Source organism: Carassius gibelio, chromosome A14, assembly GCF_023724105.1.
Source record: "Carassius gibelio isolate Cgi1373 ecotype wild population from Czech Republic chromosome A14, carGib1.2-hapl.c, whole genome shotgun sequence".
Lineage (NCBI taxonomy): Eukaryota > Metazoa > Chordata > Actinopteri > Cypriniformes > Cyprinidae > Carassius > Carassius gibelio.
Window position 1 is genome coordinate 5600738 of NC_068384.1, and position 23230 is coordinate 5623967.

General features: G+C 37.6%; 1 protein-coding gene across 1 annotated transcript in view; it reads left to right on the forward strand.

Annotated features, from left to right (window-relative positions):
• The window catches only part of LOC128027320 (protocadherin Fat 2-like), a 52974-nt gene that overhangs the window by 18705 nt on the left and 11039 nt on the right, over nt 1-23230 (forward strand). Inside the window, exons 7-20 of the mRNA XM_052614851.1 lie at nt 1833-1972; nt 2156-2431; nt 2775-2985; nt 3212-7252; nt 7488-7684; nt 7951-8104; nt 8664-8897; nt 9966-10355; nt 14541-14752; nt 15839-15976; nt 16144-16287; nt 17979-18176; nt 19213-20014; nt 21585-21739. Of these exons, the coding sequence (XP_052470811.1) occupies nt 1833-1972; nt 2156-2431; nt 2775-2985; nt 3212-7252; nt 7488-7684; nt 7951-8104; nt 8664-8897; nt 9966-10355; nt 14541-14752; nt 15839-15976; nt 16144-16287; nt 17979-18176; nt 19213-20014; nt 21585-21739 (7292 nt within the window). The remainder of the gene's footprint in view (nt 1-1832; nt 1973-2155; nt 2432-2774; nt 2986-3211; nt 7253-7487; nt 7685-7950; nt 8105-8663; nt 8898-9965; nt 10356-14540; nt 14753-15838; nt 15977-16143; nt 16288-17978; nt 18177-19212; nt 20015-21584; nt 21740-23230) is intronic.

The following is a 23230-nucleotide window of genomic DNA, read 5'->3' on the forward strand; positions in this document are numbered from 1 at the left end:
AAGTGTTACTAAATATATATATATATATATATATATATATATATTGTTCTGTGAATGTGATTTTAAAGTCTAGATGATTCGGATTAACCCTTTAACTGCCATATCCTTTAAAACCTCACTGCCAGAGGGATATTGTGAATGCATGTGCCCGCTGGGCACAGTTTACCTGATGCCACCGGGGTGGCGATGGCATTGGTGGCTTGAGCCCGCCATCGCTGCTTGCAGCTATATTTCACCTTTAAAATCTGATTTTTAATTTGATTTTGTAAAATACAGGTCTGTAAACCCTACACCTGTTTAATTTGGAGGACATAAATAAATAATTCCATAAATAAATAAGATACTGTAATAAGTTATGGATTATTACTTTGCATGTTTGAATTAGCAGTGCATAGTTGATTTGTTAACTGAAACATTAAATATTCTATAATGTCTTTATGATGGACCTAAAAGGATAATGTATATTAAAAGCATTAATTTACATAGCAGGAAAAATATTCATATTTGATGAGAATATAAGGTCTGAATCTTGTGCAGTGTTGGTTAGAAGTTGCATGATTGCATAAAATCATCTCTAGTGTGCTTTACTTTAAACATAACCCTGACTTTTCATCATTTAGTTTGAAGGCTTTGTTTCACTGTAGCAGCTTTTTCAACCCTTGAGAAGTCAATTATGTATTAATTAAAAAAATAATAATAATCAGACATTTCTTCAGAATATATCTCAACCAAGGCCAGTATTAGATATGGTTGATCTTCAGGAAAGAGATAAATCCAGTTGAGGATTGCTTTGTAAAGTTTGCAAATAAACATAAATCAGGACCAGAAGGCCTTCAATAGGTGGATTTTTTAATAAACACCATCTGTTAAAGCAAGCATGAATTTACCCCCACTGAGTAAGACGTCTGGTCTTTTTATACATGTGCCAAATGTTTTCCCTCAAACAATAGAGCTGATCTGAAGTGTCACAGGAGTGCCCTTGCTTCATGTCATTATTGTACCAGGATGGGCATAACAGCACAGTCTCATTTGAGCTTTAGAGAGCAATTGTGTGATTGTTCCCATATTTTGAAATGTGAAATCTACCGTATGCTAGTGCTTTTCATCAAGCCTTTTTTTTTCGAAGATTGTACCTTTATTATAATTCACCTTAATCATACTGTCACAACACTTCATGTTACTCACTTGGCCCTAAAGTAATCCACACAGGTTCACCCACAAAGGTTCACTCGGGTGTTGATGGTAAACCATCAGATGTGTGAAACATGTTATTCTAGCCTAGTGGTTTTCTAACTTGGCAGATTTTGCTTTGGACATTGAGTGTTGACCCAAAATTGCACAAAAACAACAGTTCTCTTCAAATCAAACATTATAATGGATTTATCTTCAAAATATGAATATAATATTGATATGAATAAATATTAATCTTAGTTGTCAGATATTCTCACAATGGCTCAAAGCATGTATACAAACCTAAGTGAAGCTTTGTGGTTACATACATTTATAATGAAAAGCACTAGTCTGTATACAAACATTGCAATAAGTTATTATTTGTATGCTGTAATTATGTAATATCAAAATGCATACATTTAAATATTATTTTTGAAATATTAGCACATAAACAATGGTTAAATGACCAGCTAGAGAAGCGAAAAAGAAATATACAAGTTTGATTGGATGGATGCCCTTTAATGAATAAAATATGCAGGAATGTTTTTTCCTTCCTTTTAAAGTTGACCAGCCTTTTCTGTGCTTACATTTATGTGGTTAGTTCAGAAAAAACAGTAGGTTGAGAACCACTGATCTAAACAATAGGTAATTTTGTATCTCAGGTGGTGATGAAAAGCAGGACTTCTACATTGAGAAGAACACAGGGAGCATTGTGAAAGCTAGACGTCTGGATGCCGGCAGAAAATCTCATTACAACTTAACAGTCAGAGTCACAGATGGATCTCAGGCCATAACCACTCAGGTATGAGCACACATGCCAAATCCATCACACGTTGAGTGCCAAGTCAATAAATTCATAGCTTGCACCTCTGCAAATAGAATGTAAGATGAAAAACTTACCATTGTCATCAGGTCAGCATTTTAATATGTCTCACTTTAAGCCAATGGACAGCTGAGAGATAGTGGTTTGTCTTTCTTTCCTTAGGCCTACATTCAAGTAGTGGATATAAATGAGCATCGGCCCATGTTCTTGAAGAGCCTCTATGAGGTGAGCGTGCCAGAGGATACATCTCCATGGAAGGAGATCCTTCACATCAGTGCCCACGATGCAGATGCCAACAGTGGACTCTATTACTCCATCCACAGCAGCCTTAACCCAGACAGCCTCAAGTACTTTCACCTGGATCAAAGGAGCGGTGTGCTTGTCATGAAAGAGGAGCTAGACTACGAGACCATCTCCACTCATACTCTGATCGTGATGGTAAAGAGACACTTGACTTGACTCAACTAGACTCTCATCTCAAAGTCTTATGGAAATAGTAGCCAGTGCAATCTGTGACAATTAAGTACAAGCTTTGATTGAATGGACGTGAAAACATTTGGTTATTTTTCTTGTTAAATCATACTTGAGTTCAGAATCTCGGGTCCCACACTTAATGAAATAGATAGGGTCAGAGCACAGGGAAGACCATAGATTTACATTCCTGAAAAAGTCCTGACCTCAATTAAGTACCTAAAAAGGAAAAAGAACAATCCGTGGTCAAAGGTTATCTTCCTGGCTTCCGTTCCACACATTCACTGACCCATGATCTTTATCATTCCAGGTGCGAGATGAGAAGATCCCAATAAAAAAGAACTTTGTGAAGGTTGTTGTGCATGTAGAAGACTGTAATGACCACAACCCATCGTTTCTGTTTGCTCATTATGAGGGAACCATAAGTAATCTTGCACTCACTGGCACTGAAGTGCTAAGAGTCAAAGCCCTGGATAAGGACACAGGGAGCAATGCAGAGATTGTTTATTCCTTTCACTCTGGTAAGACATTTGCCTGGAGCACTGCTACCTTTGCTTTTAAGCAACTTTTCTTAAGCAGTCATTGAAAGTATAAATATACTGTAAGTTAACGAAGTCTTGCCTTAAAGCTTAATTTTAATGTAGGATTTATAAAAACTCTTGGGTGGCAATTAAAAATGGTAATCGTATTTAATCTGGTTTTGACATTTGACACAAAATTTACGTAAACTATCTCTTTTTCATCTAGGGGGGAATGTAGATGGTGCTTTTGAAATCGACCAGGATACAGGAAGCATTCGTGTGTCTGATCCATTAGACAAACTTCCGCAGGAGCAGTATCACCTCACAGTAAAAGCCACAGATCAGGGCTTTCCCCAGCGCAGTGCCCTTTGCCCTGTTACCATCACCGTAAAGCTGTCTGAATTCACACCACCCAGGTTCTCCTCCGAAGAATACATCACTGAGATAAGTGAGGCCGCTCCTGCTGGCTCCCCTGCACTGTCTGTCTCCGCCAGCTGCCCGTCTTCAGTGCTGTACAGGATCACTGACGGCGACCCCAATGGGACGTTCAACATCAACATAAACTCTGGACACTTGTCTGTCCGAAACACACTGGATTTTGAGCAAGACTCCTCCTACCGTCTGACAATAAGAGCTACAAATACTGCGGGCGTCTCATCTTATGCAGTGGTTTACCTTTATGTAATAGATGAAAATGACAACGCCCCTGTTTTCCATCAGGATACTTATTATGGGCAGATCAGTGAGTCTGCACCTATCAACAGCATGGTAACAGGGGAGAACAACACCCCGTTAGTAATTAAGGCATCAGATGCAGACAAAGACACAAACGCTCTTCTGATCTTCCAAATCCTTGAACCTGCTGCTCAGAAGGTGTTTAAAATAGATCCAAGCATGGGTACCATCTCCTTAAAGTCTATGATTGACTTTGAGGCAACACCTGAATTTGTCTTCACAGTTCAGGTGTGGGATTCTGGTGAGCCATCGCTAAGTGCATCCAAACCATGCAGAGTAAACATTCGTGTGCTGGACATTAATGATTGTCCTCCAAAATTTGCTTTACCTGTATATGAAACTGTCCTCACCTTACCGGTTTTTGAAGACTTGAATGTAATCCAGGTGACAGCTCACGATGCAGATTCAGAAGTGGCCTACATGATTTCGGAGAGCACTAATAAGAATGCTTTTAAAATAGACCAGTCTACTGGAATCATCTCTGTAAATGATTCGTCTGAACTGCAGTCCCATAGTGAGTTAAAGATCACAGCCTCAGATGGGTTATATAAAGACACTACCATAGTGAAATTCAATATCACCAATGCAACAAAGACTAGTCTGAAGTTCGAGGACAGGATGCATGTGGCCACTGTTCTGGAGAACAATACTTCTATAAAAATTTTAGCCGTTCTGAAAGCAACAGGTAGCTACCTGAATGAGCCCTTGCAGTACACTGTCTTGAACCCAAATGGGAAGTTTGCAGTGGTTCCATCGTCTGGAGTCCTGCGGAACACCGGTGTTCCATTTGACCGGGAGGAACGGGATAAGTATGATGTTGCTGTGGAGGTCCGAGACATGAGGCATCCACCACGTGTGGATATCACTCATGTTAAGGTCTATATAGATGATATCAATGACAATGCCCCAGAAATATCCAATTTGCCTCATTCGCTGATGATATCGGATGAAATTGAACCAGGGGATGTTCTCTTTCAAGTGCTAGCGACTGACAATGACTCCGGTGAGAATGGATCTATACTTTTTGCACTGGAGGACGATTTTGGCCTCTTCAGAATCGACCGTTATCTTGGAGATGTGTCACTACTAAGACCTTTAGATTTTGAGTCTGTGAATAAATATGTTCTCACTGTACTGGCATCAGATGAGGGTGAGCCGAGTCTGTCAGCAGCTGGGACCCTATACGTCCAAGTGCAAAATCGTTCTCATCCGATATTTCAAAGCTTATACTACCCATTGAAATTACCTGAGAATATAAAGCCATTTACAACAATCTTGCATGTTCAAGCAAGAAATCCTGAAGGATACCGCCTTATCTACAATCTAGAGGAAGACAATGCCTCAAGTTTTTTTAACATTGATTTCAAAACAGGTGTCTTAAGTGTCACTGATTTCCTAGACTTTGAGACTCAAACAAAGCATATTTTGACTGTTCGTGCCACGGATTCGGTGACTGGTACCTTTGCCGAAGCCAAAGTAGAGATTGATGTGGAAGATATAAACGACAATGCCCCTGTCTTTCAGAGTCTGTCTTATGTTACAGATATGTCTGAAGGCCTTCCTATAGGCACATCTGTTTTACAAGTCTCGGCTGTTGACAATGATTCAGGCAGGAATTCAGATATAACTTACCAGTTGGTTGAAAAAGAAAATGAATTTTTTGAAATTGACCCACTTAGAGGGACTTTGGTGACATCGCAAGTATTGGACTATGAAACCTCGCAACAGTTCACTCTGAAAGTTAAAGCCACAGATAAAGGCACACCACCTCTCAGCGGTGAGGCTCAAGTCATCGTGAACATCATAGATGTCAATGATAACCCTCCAGATTTTAACGAGCCGTCTTATCGGGCCTCTCTTGATGAAAAAGCCACTTGTGGCCACATCGTTATCAAAGTTCAGGCTTTTGACCCCGATAGTAAGGATGACCTCCAATATAAGATCCTGTCAGGCAATGAAGGGAGGTATTTCTCTATTAATGAATCATCCGGACTTATCTCGTTCTCAAATGTGTGCAAGAGAAACCTGGATCCATTTTATAACCTCACCGTTGCAGTTTCCGATGGTGTGTTTCAGAAGACTGCCCCTGTTAACATTGACATGACAAACGGCAACAAGCACAGCCCCTATTTTAGCCAGAACATTTACGAGGCCGATCTGGCAGAGAATGCAGAAGTGGGAACTCGTGTGATCCGACTGGCTGCTATTGACCCGGACGATGGTCCATACGGGAGTGTCGATTACACCATCATAAACAAGCTTGCTGATGAGAAGTTCTATATCGGCGAAGACGGACAAATTGTGACTTCTCAGTCTTTGGACAGGGAAAATCCATCGCAACGAGTGATTGCAATTAAGGTCATGGCTAAGGACGGTGGAGGAAGAGTGGGGTTTTGCACTGTAAAGATTATTCTAACAGATGAGAATGACAATGCCCCTCAGTTTAAAGCCTCGGAGTATCAGGTTTCCATTCAATCCACAGTGAACAAAGGCTCACCGGTTATACAGATAATGGCTTATGATGCAGATGAAGGCAAAAATGCTGATGTAACTTACACAGTAGAAGAAACGGAAGAGGTTACGGAAGATATTATTGAGGTCAACCCTTTTACCGGAGTGGTCAGTATCAAAGAGAGTCTTGTTGGTTTGGAGAATAAAATTTTCAGCTTCAAAGTTAAGGCTCGAGATGGAGGCATACCCTTTTACAACTCCTCTGTGCCAGTACAGGTCAAGGTGGTCCCACCGGAGGTCACTTTACCCCAGTTTACAGAGCCACTGTACTCGTTCTCAGCATCTGAGGACCTCCCTATCGGATATGAGATAGGCACAGTCAAGGCTGACACTGACATGCCACTGATATACAGTTTGGTAAATGGCAACACTATAGACAGCAACAAAGAAAATGTTTTTGTTGTTGACAAAGAAAGTGGAACTCTTGTAATGCAGAAGAACATTGACCATGAAAAAACCAAGACGTACAAGATTGATGTGATCGCTCAAGGAAATCACAATGGCACCGATGTAGCATCTCTTGTATCTGTTCTCATAGAGGTTCAGGATGTTAATGACAATCAACCTGTGTTTGAGGCTGACCCCTATGAGGCCTTCCTGGCTGAGAATTTGCCCCCTGGCACCACGGTCATTCAAGTGACAGCTAATGATGCAGATACAAACGTCAATGGAGAAGTCTCATATACGCTTGAACCGGACTCAGACGACATTGGTGACATGTTTGCCATTGATTCACAAACTGGCTGGATTACTACCTTAAAGAGGGCTGATTCTGAGACCAAACAGCTTTATAGATTCTATGTTGTGGCCACTGATCATGGTGACACTGTCAAACTATCCTCTTCAGTACTGGTTGAGGTTACTATCACAGATGAAAATGATAACCCACCTCAGTTCACAGAGGAACTGTACCAAGGGTCCATCCTTGAAAACAGCAGGCCTGGAGAAACCATTGTCACTCTGACGACTGCTGATAAAGATGTGTCTGAAGAAAATAGAGAGATTGTATGTTATATAACAGGTATGCAAAGTCACTTGTGTTGTTAAATAATGGCTCATTGTCGGCAGAGATGACAGTTGTCTGTTACTAGGTTTAAATCATTATTCATGAAACTGATTTCTAAAAGAGCTTTTGGCTGTACAATTCAGATTTTACATTTTGCTTCATCTCTGACCGTTGTATAAACATTTTTTGCATGGGTGAAGTGATGTATTTTGGTTTTAAACAAATACTGTTGGTGTTTTCATCTCTGAAGATGGAGACCCATTGGGACAATTCTCAGTCACGGCAGTAGGGGAGGAGTGGACAGTGATTTCCAAAAGTCCTCTTGACAGAGAAGACAAAGACAAATATACTCTTAAGATAATGGCCACAGATGGAAGGTTTCAAACATCTGCTAATGTGGAGGTCCATGTTCTTGACCTTAATGACAACAGCCCTTTGTGTGAGCAAGTAAGTCAGATATTCTCCAGAAGATATATGTGTGTTTCTTCAACTGTGGGCAGTTTTGTCCCTTTAGACATGTAGAGAACAAATGCAAAATAATAATAATAAATAATTCTAAAATGAAAATAACATTTGCATTTTAAACATATTTGGGTTATTGTTCTCAAATTGCAAAACAAGATAAAATATGATGTTTAATGATGGCTAGCTTTTTTATTAGAAATTTCTCCATTTGGAAAATATCTATTTAGTAAAGTTTTCCCTTTTCCCAGTTACTTTATACCGAGGCCATCATGGAGAATTCCCTGTCGGGATTGTTCATCCTGAAGATCTCTGCTTCTGACCCCGACATCGGAACAAATGGCCAAGTGTCATTCACTCTTCATGGACCAAATGCAGACAAGTTCCATCTTGACTCCAAAACTGGTAATTTTAATCTCTAGATCTAGATCCGCCTACATATTTCTACATATTGACCGTTTAAAAATAAAATTAAGAAACATTTAGAGATGACCTTTGCTACTACAGTTTTGAGGAAATCAAACCAACAACAAAGATAAGAGACAACTTTCCCAGGGCATTTGACATTTTTTGAATTCCTTGTAAACACTGAGAGTATTCGATATATGATAAGTTTATGCGACCTACTTTCTTCCAGAGTATCCTATCTAAATGTAACATCTATTAAGTCAGTTATAATTGGTTTATCCAAGGTACTCGATGCATGAAATGCTTAGGTAGAAGCAAAGGACTGTGTCCAGCTCTGTAGTGTTAAGTTCCTGAAACAGCAACTCTCTTTTTTTTGTATCCATGTTAAAGAAATTAAACCATCAACTCCAAGTAAATGATCTGTTGTGCACATTTATTAATTAAATAACTAGTCAAGGCTCGTCTCAGATGCCATACATGTTACAACACAGTGATTAACCCTCCCCTGTTATTGTCAATCAGTAAAGTTTCTTTGTTTTTTTTGTTTTTTTTTTAGGAGAGCTGTTCACGCTTGCTGTCTTGGACCGGGAGCGGGAAACAGAATATGATCTTGTTGTCAAAGCGACTGATGGCGGTGGCCGCTCTTGTCAGGCAGACGTCACACTCATGGTGCAAGACATGAACGACAACCCGCCACAATTCTCCACAAGCCATTATGACATCACAGTGTTTGACAACACAACGATTAGGACGCCTATTGCTGTCATTTATGCCAAAGACCCAGACACAGGTACGGTTTCTCTTGTCACGAATGGCTGCTTTAAAGCAAAAAAATATATAAAATGCTCAGAAAGCATTAAAAGCCCCGAGCTTTTTTCCTTGTCCCATCACACGCAGGTTGAAATCCTAAAGGTATGCAGGGTTTGATGTACAGTAGGATTGAAGGCTGTCAAAGAGAAACATGATTAGGGAGGGACAGACCACACCTGGAGATGTGTGTGAACATGTAAAGTACACATACTGATTACTGTCAAAGGGATTCACGTGAATTTGAACTACTTTGCCTTTTATATAATACTGTATGTCTTCACGTGATGAAATGACATTATTCTCTCTAAGCATGAGTATTACTCAAATGTGCAAAGTCAAAGAACAGAATGGTTTTATCTTGCAGTGTGAGCATGCATTAGGGGTAACACTTTATTTTGATAGACATTCTGCTAACGATAAATAACTGTGTAACTAAATGTCACCATGCAGTCATATTAGTATGCTTAATATCTGCTAACACTTTAATACACTTGATGCTCTAGATATTCTTCTGACTATAAGTAACTTTGCAAGTACATTTCTGCCAAACCATAACCATAATCTTAACCTAACAGTCTAATACTCTAAGTTGACATGTAGTTTCAATTTAATAAGGGTTAGTTGATACATAGTTGCAAAGTTACTTATATATAGCAGAACGTCTAAAGTGAACTATCAAAATAAAGTTAAAATTAAATCCACAATAACCAATAAATAATTATATTGCATTATCTTTAGGACCATTTCTCACTATTAACTAGCATGCATGTTTCTAGCATATTGGCTGTTTATTAGTACTTCTAAAGCATATATTAATGCCTTATTCTCCATGATAATATTTTAGATCCTTTAATCCTAATTTTAACAACTACAGTTTTTGACTAACTATTAATAAGCAGCAAATTAGGAGGTTATTGACACAAAAGTACTTAATTATATCTTACTAGAGATTACTTTTAAGACATTTTAAGTCATTTTAGACGTACTGTATGTTGCTCTTCTATTCCTGAATTGAAATACTGAGAATATAATGTTATAACTCTTTCAGGTATAAACTCACAGGTGAGATACTCTCTTCAAGGCGCCGAGAGCGGCTTCTTCTCCCTGGATGAAATCTCAGGAATTCTGAGACTGGAGAGATCTTTAGCTGATGAGACCAAGTCCACTTACGAGATGAAAGTCAAAGCCACTGACCGAGGCCTCCCTCGCCACCTTTTCTCCTTCGCCACCGTTACAGTACACGTGGTGGTCCTGAGTGATTACCAGCCGCTGTTTCTTAGCTCGGAGTACTCTGTACAGATCCCAGAATCACTTCAGATCGGATCGGAGGTGATCAGTGTGTCAGCCCTCACCAAAGAAGACACTGAAAGCGAGCCTGTGCATTACAGCATCATCTCTGGCAATGAAGACGGCCGATTCAGGATAAACCCCGTGACAGGTAAGGGCTTTTTAATTTAGCTTTCTTTTTTGGTGGATGTAAACATTTTTTACCCTTAGAAGCACTTTACATTTAAGAGGTAGATTTGGATTTATTTTCAACAAGACATATTAATGACATTTTAAAAATATAGATTTTAAACTAGAATATGGATTTAATACACACATGTATTTAATAAACAAAATATGTTTGTACTTTTTTCACTTATATGGCCATTTTAAAGTGATTAAATTCAATCCTTTCTTGTAAAGTGTATACAAGTTCTAATATTGTTTTTAAAAATGTTTGGTCACACTTTGTTTTGAGGCACAATTTTCATTATTAACTAACTATTAAGTATGACTTTTGCATCAGTAAATTCTTAATTTGCTGCTTATTAATATTTAATAGTATGTTGTAAAGTTTAGGATTAAGGGATCTAAAATATGGTCATGCAGAATAAGGCTTTAATATGTGTTTTATGAGTACTAATAAACAGCAATTTTGCTAGTAATACACATGCTAGTAAATAGTGAGAATTTGTCCTTAAAATAAAATGTTACTGTACGTTCATATGTCTTCGACTCTCTTATTTTTCACTATCCTTTTTACTAAAAAAAACAAAAAAACAATCTGATTTAATCAATTTTACAAAAATGACAATGATTTCGAAGTTATGTTTGTTGTGCATGTACAGGACATGATTCATCATTACTTGCAGAAAGCAGACAATTTATATTAGCATGCTGCCATGTATCCTCTGTGGCTTATACCTGTTGTGTGAAGCTGGAATTTTCTTCAGTATGAGTAAATGTTGAACTGACGAACCTGTGCTGACATGCTTTCAGTCCACACAGACACTTGTGAGCTTGTGTATTCCCATCTGTTCATTCCTGTTAGTCTCTCCTTTCTCTATTGATCGTGTCCTCTTATCACGACTCCTCAGAGCCTTCATGCTGTAGGACTTTAGTGCGAGACTGAGCCAAACTCTTTATAGGTTGTCAAACAAAATGCAACTTTGAGTTCTGCTAGCAGGCTTTCTGCAGAAATGAGTTGGCTATTTAGAGATAATTTCACTCATCAGCTTATAGTCTCACAGCGCGTAACACTCAAGCTCAGATCTGCTGGGTATGCATTGCATTTGAGACTTTTTCTTTGTGCCAAGAGACTAGTGATTAATTTTAAGATGTGCTATATAGACAGTCCTTTATATGGTATAAGAAATAAAGAGAATAGATGATTTATTGCAGTTCAGAAGCTTTTTCTTATTTTTCTAGTGTTATGTCAACAATATTTCCTGTAAGTGAAGTTTGCATGTTTTGACCTTATTTTTGTATATCCTGATAGCGCTGCATTTCAATAGAAATCACTCTTCTTTGAACAAGAGCTGATGGGTTTCATCTCTGATTGTTTTTACCTTGTCTTACCAAAAAGCGGTAGCTAATAACATTTTGACTATAAAGATCAAATGCAGTTTGTACATGAGAATATTTTTTGTTTGTCATGAAATAATTGAAACTCTTCAATCGTACATTAACAACATGCACTATATTACTATATTGCCTTTTTCTCATTTCATGCAAGGCCAAACTGAATAATTGTAGGATTAAAAATAAATACATTTAATTTACATCTCTTAAACCTAATTAAATGCAGTAAGAACCAGCGACACTGATGGATTCATGAGTAAGATGATTTACCGAAATAAAATAATAGCAGAATTGGTGACCATATTAGACAATCGCCTGACCCACTTTGGTGAAAAAGTGATTATAATTTGATTAACAACATAACACCGCTGACATTTCTAAAGAACTCTTAAATTAAGGGGCTTAATGAAAGGGCACAAAAATATGAGAATGGACAGCTACCTAACAGTTATGGCAGTATCGCTGCAAATAGCCTCGCTAAAGATTTCATATGCGTTTAAAAAAACAGTTTGCTGCTGCATTTTCAAAAATAATTCAGAAAAAAAAAACTATAAAAATTTGAATATCATTGCATGCTTTAGCTAATGACTCACGTTTACATGTTCATTCAAACTGAAAGGTCCTCAAGGGTTAATTTTTTGCAAGTGAGTAGTTTTGCATGTTACAGTAGGCTAATTAACTGCATTACTTCCCCCCACCCACACAGACCTTAGTTGAGGTAAATGGTGTATTTAAAAAATAAATATAAAAATACAATAAAAATTGGTTAAGGACGATGAGGCTATGATGGATAAATGTAAAGTCTGTTCAACAGATTGTGATCTGGGTGTTGAACCTCAGTCAAGTAAAGCTTCCCATTCTCACACTAATTATGAAAATAGGCAAAGCTACTCAACACAGTATTTGTCATTGTGATCTGAATGGAAGTAATCCTTTATTGTTAGGAAGCTTTCATATGTTTTCATATGTTTCACATCATTAGAGGATAATGGGAGCTATTATACGGTATAATGTAGACTCATAACTGTTGACATCCTGACATGATAAAGAACATGATTTTGTCATCCCAGAGACTCCTGAATGGGTAACACTTTATTTTGATTGTCCACTTTAGACATTCTACTAACTATAAGTAACTTTGCAACTCCATGTCAACATGCAGTCATTGGAGTATTAGTATAGACTGTCTGCTTAATGTCTGACTATAAGTAACTTTGCCAGTATTTGTCAACTTATTTTTATGAACCCTGACTGTAACCCTAACCTAACAGTCTACTTATACACTAATGAGAGTTAGTTGACATGTAGTTGCAAAATTAATCATAGTTAGTAGAACATCTAAAGCAGACTATAAAAAAAAGTGTGACCCAAGAAAACTATAAACATGAAATGAAATAATATAATTTTCCAGTTTTTGCATCTTCCAGTAGATGTCACAGTTTTACATCTTATTACCCATGGTTCAGTGTCACATTGCATCTCTCATGACAAGATCAGTGGGCTGTGATCCATGCTCTGACAGAATGATTTAAAGTTACTTCAGCCATTCGAGACAAATGAAAGATAAAAATTAGACCCGACATAAACTGATGTCTGATGCGGATGGCTATTGCAATTAATTTTATTTATATGAATGCCAACCAATTTTTTTTCCCCATAACAACATGCATCATTCTGCGTCTTACAATTAAATAATCTACAAATACACATTTGGCCCTAGCAAGCAACTCATGGTAAAATGCACGGAGCACACTGATGCATCTCATCACACTTGACATTGACAAGTGTGCTCTTTTTGCTTAGACAAGGATTACTATTGCTGTCCACTCTTACATTACAACACCAGCTCTATGTTCAAACACAAGCACAAACATGCCTATATTGACAGAACATGTGACAAGGACATGTTAATAATACGGTGGAGGATCTCTAAGAAAACCATTAAGTGTCACAACATAGCCCTTGATCTTTAAAATCAACACAAATGAAGAAGAAACATCACAGAAAGCAATTTTGCGCTTGTTGCAAACTGGATTCTTGATCTTGTGGTTCTGTGCTTTCTTGTTTTACTCTAATACTGCAAGCAGACAGAACAGCAAGAGGTCCGGTAGTAAACTTTCTCTTCTGCTTGAGAACGAGACATAAAACAGCAGCATATACCAATAATGCACAGCAAATCCCACCGGCTTTTTACATGCTTTAGATGAATCAGCTTCTTGTAGGAATCAACTGCTTTGCAAAAACAGAAAAGGCGACACTGAATAAAGGATATCATGCATTCAGTCCAACTCCAGTGGGAAGTACATGAGAGTTATTAATCATGTTGGAATGTATGTGGTCAGCTGATGCAGCAATAAAATAAAATCAGCTGGTATTATACTGAAATGCTTTAAAACCTCTATCCAGAATCAGACTCATGAAGAAGTTAATGTCAGCATTATTCTGCACTAAGCATACTGTATGGTAGACACACAAAGAAATCTAGAAACATTAAACAATAAATATTTCATTACTGCACTTTACAAACTAGACACATTAGAAACAAATGTATCTTCTTCAAAACCCTCCGATCAGTTGGTAACGTGCTTCTGTCACGGGGGAAATTTTCATTTAACCCAATATATTTAGTATTTTGCCAGCATTGTAATTGGTATTTTTAAGCCAGTATTAAAAAAAAGTTTCAGAACAAACTTTACTTTTCTTTGCCATTTTTTGCTGGAAAACTGATAAAGAGATGGGCCAGGTCTGGATGTGATTTTGTTGTTTTGTGCCACAGGTTTGCTGTCGCTGAACTCTGCGCTGGATTTTGAGCTCTGCCGCGAGTATTACCTGTCAGTGGAGGGAGCAAGGGGCAAACCATTGCTCAGTGATATTGCCACAGTTATCATCAATATCACAGACGTCAATGACAACCCGCCTGTCTTTAACCGCAGCAGCTACAGCAGCGTGATTGCAGAGGACATTTCCCCCGGGGACATGGTTCTGCAGGTATTATGCTTTCCCTTAACTGACACTGAACATCCAGTGATCAAACTTTAAAAAATAAGGCTAAAGCTGACTGCGTTATTTCTGAAGCTGGTCTACAACATATCGTTTTCTTAGTTTTTCAAGTAAAAAAAAAATTATATAAAGATATACTTCATATCAAGATACAAAATTGCATATTAATATGGTTAATTATGGTCTTCATTCTCTTTCTACCTTGTCTCGAAAAAAGTACTTTTTATGAAAACAAGTTAACAGTATCTAATAAACAAAAAAAGAAACAAGAATGCAATCTATGCAATTGTACTATTTATTAATATTTTCTTGTTTTTAATGATTTAATGTTTTTTTTTTTAATTTTTATTATTAATATTTTCAATATTTCTATTTAGCTTTAATTAATTTCATTTAGTTTTAGTAATTTTAATACGAAAATTTGAAATGTTGCATTGGCAGCTAAATGAAATAATTTTATGTAAAATTAAAAAATTACATTTATGCATTTAGCAGACGCTTTTATCCAAAGCGACTTACAGTGCATTCAGGCTAAATTTTTACCTATCTAAGTATTTAATATTCATATATTATTTGATTTCAGCTATATTTAAAAATAACATTTTACTTTTGTTTAACATTACTGTATCTTGTTTGAAAGATATTTAATGGAAAACGACAAAAATACTTTTTTTTTTTTTTTTATGTGCCGTTTCTGGACTGTTATCATATTGCCTTTGACTTCAAATGTAAGGTGACTCAGACTTTCTCTCCAATGCATTCTATGAAGCAAATTAAATCCAACTGTTGTCAGTTTGGGGACGGGATTGAGGCAAGCTATTGTGGCAGCTGTTGAGGGAATGATTTACTGCATCTGTCACTTAAGCAATCAGACAAACAGTTTGAATGGAGCAATCAGCTAATGGTGATTGTATATGAGCACTCGCAGTCTGCTCCGCTATTCGTTGTGACATTAGCCGTGTCTGATGCAGACCACTAGATTAGAAGAATCTGCATTAATCCAGAGCTTTGAAGCTTTGTTAATACCACACAGGTGTGCTCATCTTCCTTTCACTAACTGTGCATCTGTCTCAGGTAAGAGCCGTCGACCTTGATGGGCCTCCAAATAACTTCATCATCTACTCTATTGTGAGCGGTGATCCACAGCAGCAGTTCAGCATCGATCCTCGCACCGGCCACATAACTGTGCGCTCCATGCTGGACAGGGAAGAGGTGAGCTTCACTTCGCGCCCAGAACACGTACTCACCTGTTTTATCAGGGGTTTAGTTGTTTCTTTTGAATCCTCTGATCACAGGTGAACAATTTAATCACTACTGTGTATGAACATGATGATGTTCATATCTCCATAATCCTGCTGACATGGCCCCTCGTCTTTCAGATAACACACTACTCATTAACCGTGCAAGCTGCCGATGAAGGCGATCCCCCTTTATCCTCCGCTGTCCAGGTGACTGTGACCGTTTCTGACGTCAACGACAACCCACCGATGTTCTCGCAGATCAATCACAGCCTCATCCTTCAGGTAAAAACAAACGCTTCATCCCAAATACCTTTGTGCCCCCCGCCAAGTCAATGATTTTGCTTTCTTCAGACAGACAGCTTCAGACGGCACTGTAATATCACGCCTGACGATCTAGAACAAATTCACATGAGCTCTAGGGATAACCAAGCAAATATTTCAAGATTACAGTGGTTATTTCACGGTAGAAATGAAAGAATATGTTAAAAATGGATATTTGCTTCTTGCCGATCCATCAGACACAAGGTTCAACCAAACAGTTTTCTTTAAAGAAGTTGCTTGTCAGTTTCACGATTACAAACAAAATGCTAGTAACACTGAATTAAACATTAGATTTTGAAGTAGAAAGAATGAAATAGGATTTTCTTGTAAAATGTTTATATCCAATAGTCTGTGTAACTTCAAAATAAAAAAAAATAAAAAATTAAAGCCTTTATATGCATTGCACTATAAAATAGTTTTAATGCATTAAGTAAGTCCTGTAATGCACCTTATGATGCATTGTATGATTTCATGAATACTTGTAACCAGAGTTACAATACATTATAATACCTTTATATTCATTGTCACATCGTAAGAAAGTATAATGCATTAAAACACATTGCAAACAAACCTAGAAAAATGATCATGCATTTTTTCTTTTTTTGGTTTGCCTTTATTTATAAAAATATATAATGCATTACAATGCACATTATAAAGACCTTTATAATGCATTATACATAAAGGCTTTAAGTAAACTGTGACCCCTTTTTATTATTTTTTATATAATTTTTTATGTTTAGAAACATTTTTTCTCTTTTCTTTTTCCAATGCACTGAATCACTAGCATGGGATTTTGGGACATCAAAGGTGACACAGCTGTCATCTCATTTGTGCTGTAAGCTGCACATGAGCACACGGGAAGCCAAGAGTTCAGGCTAAAGAGCCAATCAGCCATGTATAATAAAGTCATTTTTTTCTGCAACGGTGTTCGGACTCTCTGTTTACTCCTTCAGAGTCAGCTGGATCCATTGCTTCTAATCGTAGGGTCAACTCTGCTGACTTGGAAATATTTTTCACACCCCATTTACCCCCACCCAAGGTGTCTGTGTCTTCAGAGCGCAGCGGCTGTTTAGCACCATGAAGATGGTCACTAACAATTAGGCTCATCTCTGCCAGCAGAGCGCTCTGTTTCAATTACCTTTTCCGGTTGTGCCAGCTTGAAGGAAGCACGAGGAGCACATATCAGTCCAATCAGTAGCACTTTGTTGACAAATGCAGGCAGAGTGATAAAAATCACCATCTGTTCTTGCTGTGTTTTCATTTTGACAGAATTGGGCTGTTTCTTCAAGCTTAGATTTGTTTGCACAGAAGAATCTGGCACTGAAAACGAGTCCCGTGAGAATGAGAAATATGCTATCGATTTGAAAAACAGCAAGAAACCTATAAACATAAGGGCGGATTGATCATGGTTATTATTTTCCCTGCAATTTCTATCTGGTCGCCATGATACATTCTGTTGCCAGAGCAATAGAATATAATAAAACTCAGAGGAGTGAGTTCCACAATCACTTGCATCTTGATAAAAATAAACAACACATTTGTTATTTGTTCATCTACTTTCAAGAAAGGAAGGACACCTATAACTTTCCTAGAAGTCAGATGGTATTTTCCAAACACGTGTGGCTTGATTAATGGTGTTTTTCTGGACACAGGAAGGGGAGGCTGTGGGCAGTGGAATTCTGCAGCTGCTGGTAACAGACAGAGATACGCCTCAGAACGGCCCTCCGTTCCTATTCCATATTGTCTCAGGAAACGAGGACAGGAGCTTTCACATTGACCAAGGAGGACTGCTGTCCGCATCCTCCCCGCTGAGGAGGAGAGGCAAGCCTCAGCATCTGCTAAAAATCCAGGTGGAAGATTTCATTCATCCATTTCAGTTACGAGTGCAATGCATGTTTACAACACAAGTTTGTTTCGAGATTAAAGTGGTAGTTCACACAAAATTTAAATAGTGTCATCATTTACTCATGTTGTTCTAAACCCATAAGTCTCTCTTTCTGCTGTAAAATTATTTTTTTAATGCTGCTCCTTGCTCCTATAATAAAAAAAAAGTGAACAAGGATGGGTGCTGTCAAAAATTGTCCAATCAACACAAGCCAGAATAAAAAAATAAAATAAAAAATGATATGCTACAGGACTATTCCAAGCCTTCAGAAGTCCTTTATTTATTTTTTTATCAATCACACACACACACACACACACACGCGCACGTATATATATATATATATATTTATTATTTTTTTCACTTTTAAAGCAGTAACCTCAGTCCTCATCATTGTAGGGGAAAGTTCAGAATTTGCTTCTTCCAATTCATAATGCAAAATTCTATTCTATTCTATTCTATTCTATTCTATTCTATTCTATTCCATTGTATTCTATTCTATTCTATTCCATTCCATTCCATTCCATTATATTATATTATATTATATTATATTATATTATATTATATTATATTATATTATATTATATTATATTATATTATATTATATTATATACATTTCAGTAGGTTGCAAAATTGTAGGTTCAAATTATTCCCAATTAAATTATAAGGGGCACACGACCCTTTATATTCCTTCACTATCATTATATAGAAAAGGGTAGCAAAACATCTTCCACAGAAGAAAAACAAGAAGTAATACGTGTTTGGAACAACAATAGAGTGCATAGATGATGACAGAATCTTTCGTTTTTATGTGAACTATACCTTCAAATGGAATATGGCATGTATGGGATGAGACAACCTGAACTAAACTTCATTTGTTATCTGTGCACCAGTGATTCTATCACACCGTCTTAAATTATTTAAAGCGACTCTTCAAAGGTCAGTGTATTGTTCACATGTCGCAATGTTTTTTTTCACCCATCACATAAATATCATCTCCACAGGTCACTGACAGCGGCCACCCTCCTCTGTCCTCAATATGCGTGGTGAAAATCAACATCACCGAGCAGAGCCGTTATCCACCCACTGTGACTCCTCTAGAGGTTTTCATCACCACCGCTGGTGGGGTGTTCTCCAAACGTGTCATCGGCAAGCTGCACGCCACAGACCAAGATCCCCAAGACGTCCTGTCTTACAAACTGGTTTCTGAAGGCCAGGACCAAGGCCTGTTTTCTGTGGACGCAGTGGATGGAAAGATCGTGGTGGAGAAGAACCTGGATCCAGGGCTGTACCGCTTGAACGTAAGCGTGTCCGATGGGAAATTTAACATCTGGGCGGAAGTGAAGGTCTATGTTTGGACTCCCACTCAACACGATCTGGATCAGGGCTTCACGTTGCAGTTTGCTGGACTTTCGGCGGAAGAGTTCGTGTCTGATCACTGGAGAGGCCTCCAGCGAAGCCTGGGCTTTGAGTTAAACATCCCCAGACAAGAGCTGCACATTGCCAGCTTGCAACAGCAGCCAGACTCCGTCAACATGGAGGTACTGCTGGTCCGGAGAGCTCAGGACGGCTCCGTCCAGCCCATGTCTGCTCAGCGCCTCACTGGGGTCCTTTCAGCCGTAGAAGATACGCTGGGTTTGAACATCTTGAGAATGAAGCATGATGGTTGTGTTGGTGCTGGTTGTCCACCTCGGGGTTGCAGGAATGCTGTAGTGATGAAGCAGGGGAGAATGAGTAACTACGCCACTGCACGGGCAAACTTCATCACCCCGCAGCACAGATGGGAGAGCGTGTGCTCCTGCAATGGTAGGCAACGAGACCAGCATCTTATTCTGCATTCCACTGAGGATTTAGACAAAACTTGAGGCCTTGAATGTTGTCCCATTTCTCACTTAGTTGCACCTTTATTTTGACTGCTCTGGGTATGGTTTAAAGGGACAGTTCACCCTATATTAAATGCACCCTCATACCATTCCAAAACCATAGGGTTTTCATTGTCAAGGGAACACAAAAGGAGATTTCACATTAATTTCACGCTTTACGAGGCTTTTAAGCTCCAGTAAGGACAAAAAACAATAGTCTATATCAATGATCCCAGGGCCCTCAAGATGACTTGAAAATCATGAAAATCAAGACACTTTTGATAACCTTTTGTCTTTGACAAACTAGGATTCTCATGGCATGTGATTTCTAGACATAGAAAAGTAAATTAATAAGTAAATAAAATAAAATCTTTAAATGCTATGGGTATTTTTTATAATGTATATAGACTTTTATAGTTATGCTGTGAGTACATTGTTATTATTTATATATTATATATATATATATATATATGTTAAATATATTTTTTCATAATGATTCAGTAAATAACAAATGACAGAGAAAAGTCATGGGGCGTTTGAATTTTGTTATGGTCAATGGGGGCCTTAGAGTCAAAAAGGTTGAGAACCACTGGTCTATGACTTTATTATCATTATGCTCCAATGTGTCTGAAGTTACATGATCAGAAAGAAGTTGCTATTCACAGAACATTGTCCCTTCTGTAATCTCAATTGCTATTAATGTTCATATTTAAATTTGAGTCATGCAAGAATTAATGGCATTTGGCATCATCAAATCTATTTGATGCGTTGTGGCACTTTACATTTAAATGCATGTAAACATGAATTAGATTTGAGAGCTATGCCAGAGGGAAAGACATTCAAAGAATAATGACTTTAATCTCAGTCTGTTTCACAAGGAGCACACTCATACTGTAGGATTTACAGGATGATAGTTTAAATCCAATTTTATTTTGTTCTTTTTACAGCTTTAAGTCTCCGTATCACTATTTGCTTTCATTTTCTGGTAAAAATCAGTTTGAAAGTTTTTTCAAAATATCTTATGTTTTACACGTACACTACTGTTCAAATGTTTGTAGATAGAAAGATTTTTTCAGTCTTTTGAAATAATTTTCATATGCTCACAAAGGCTGCATTTATCAAAAATACAGTCCAACATTAATATTGTGAAATATTATTACAGTTTAAAATAACTGTTTTCTATTTGAATATCTTTTAAAGTGTAATTATTCTTGTGATGCAAAACTGAATTTTCAGCATCATTAATCTCCAGTCTTCAGTGTCACATGGTTCTTCAGAAATAAGTATAATATGCAAATTTGCTTCTCAAGAAACATGTCTTATTATCAATGTAAAAAAAATACAAAAAAATTGTTTTTGCTTTTATATTCAAGATTCGTTGATAGACAAAGAGCAACATTTATTTGAAATATAAATTTTACTTTGTAAAATATTTTCTTTACTGTAATTTTTCAGGTTATCAGGTAAATGCATTGCACATTTTACCAAATGCATTTATGCTTCCTGTGTTGCAGAATCTGCATTGAGATTTGACGGCAAGGGTTATCTGAAATACCTCTATGAAATGGAAGAGAGCAATGAAAACTTCCACCTGTCTCTTCGATTCAAGACGTCTGCAGAAGAGGGCACAGTGATGTCCACCAATGCTTCTGACTGGGGAAAACTAGAGGTATCACATTTTTCAAGCATACTAACAAAACCGTTTTTAGCTCATTCTTTTGTCTTGTATAAAAAGCTTACTTTGAGTGAACTGCCGCAGGTAAAACTCTATAATACAAACCCCCCTGCCATCCAGATCACAATAGAACGATCACAGGAAACTTCACTCCACCCCATGACAAATACAATGACCAAATGTTTGCAGCAGAAGCTTGTTTGTTCACGACTAACTGCACATTAAACGCATTAATATTCAAGAGCACATCCCAGAAGGGATTGAAACAGCTTGTGATGTGGATTTCATCCCACCCTTTGAGCACATCAGTGATAAATCAACCTGTATTTCTCAAATGAGTGTTATGATGAATCCATGGCAGACTGCTCTCCTCCTTTGACTCGGAGGCACAGTGAGGACTCTTTGAGTATTTGATTATTTAAATGGCTGAATGCAGCTTTGAAGCTTCAGCTAGAGGAAGTCTTTAAGGTACCGCACGAAAGAAAAACTAAAAAGTGCATTCATGTCCTATACATTATGAGATAAAGAATGCAGCGAGCATGACTTGAAACGCCGACCTCTGCTTCAAAATCATATGACATCTCTCCTGGAGGACACCTCAATTAGGCACCATAATTGAATATTCAAAAAAACGTCTTGTTGCAACATCAAAAGTGCACTCAGCTTTTTTTTTTTCAAAGTTTTACCTCTGGGTTTTGAAACTTGGCAAGCTGGACCATTTCACTGTTGCTGAGGGGATTCAAAAGGAATTGTTAAACATGGTCATCTAAGAAATCTTCGGGGCACTGCTCTTTACACGCTGCAAAGCTATACCTGACATAATTTATGGAGAATCTCTCTGGAGAATTAACATTCTGGCGATCCTTAGCAAAAATCCTATCAGTTCACGTCTCATCATTCTTTCAATTTAGCGACAGCTCGTGCTTTGAAAAGTTGTCAGATTTGAATCAATTGCTAAGCTAGTACTTTCTTTCAGTTTTCTTACCTTTTAAGTAATTACTTTCAAATGGAAATCAAGCCTATTTGAGAAAAGCCACATTTGACAAGAAAGGGAAGAAAAGGTGACTTGTCAGTTGAGCAGCTGTAGCATTCATGAATACTGACAGCTGTGATCTATCTAACATTATTAAGAGAAACGAGATCTGTGGTGGGATAGATACGGTACAACTGATACCCTTTAATGCATTGAAGAGTCCAAGCATGGGGGCATTGATCGCAATAATTAGGTTTTTCTTCTAACTCGACTCACATCAGGAGGTCTGTTACGAAACCTACCTAGACAGCATTGTAAGAAATCACAGACACGATCCTGATGCCAAGAGTCTTCCGAACAGCATGGTATAAAATTATTCATCTGAGATTCAGCATGTGGACCAAATTCTAATGCAACATTTTATCCAAAATAGTAGATAGAATGAATGATATATGTTGTTTTTTTTAATATATATTAATTTAAAAAGCTTTTTATTCAGCAAGGATTGATTA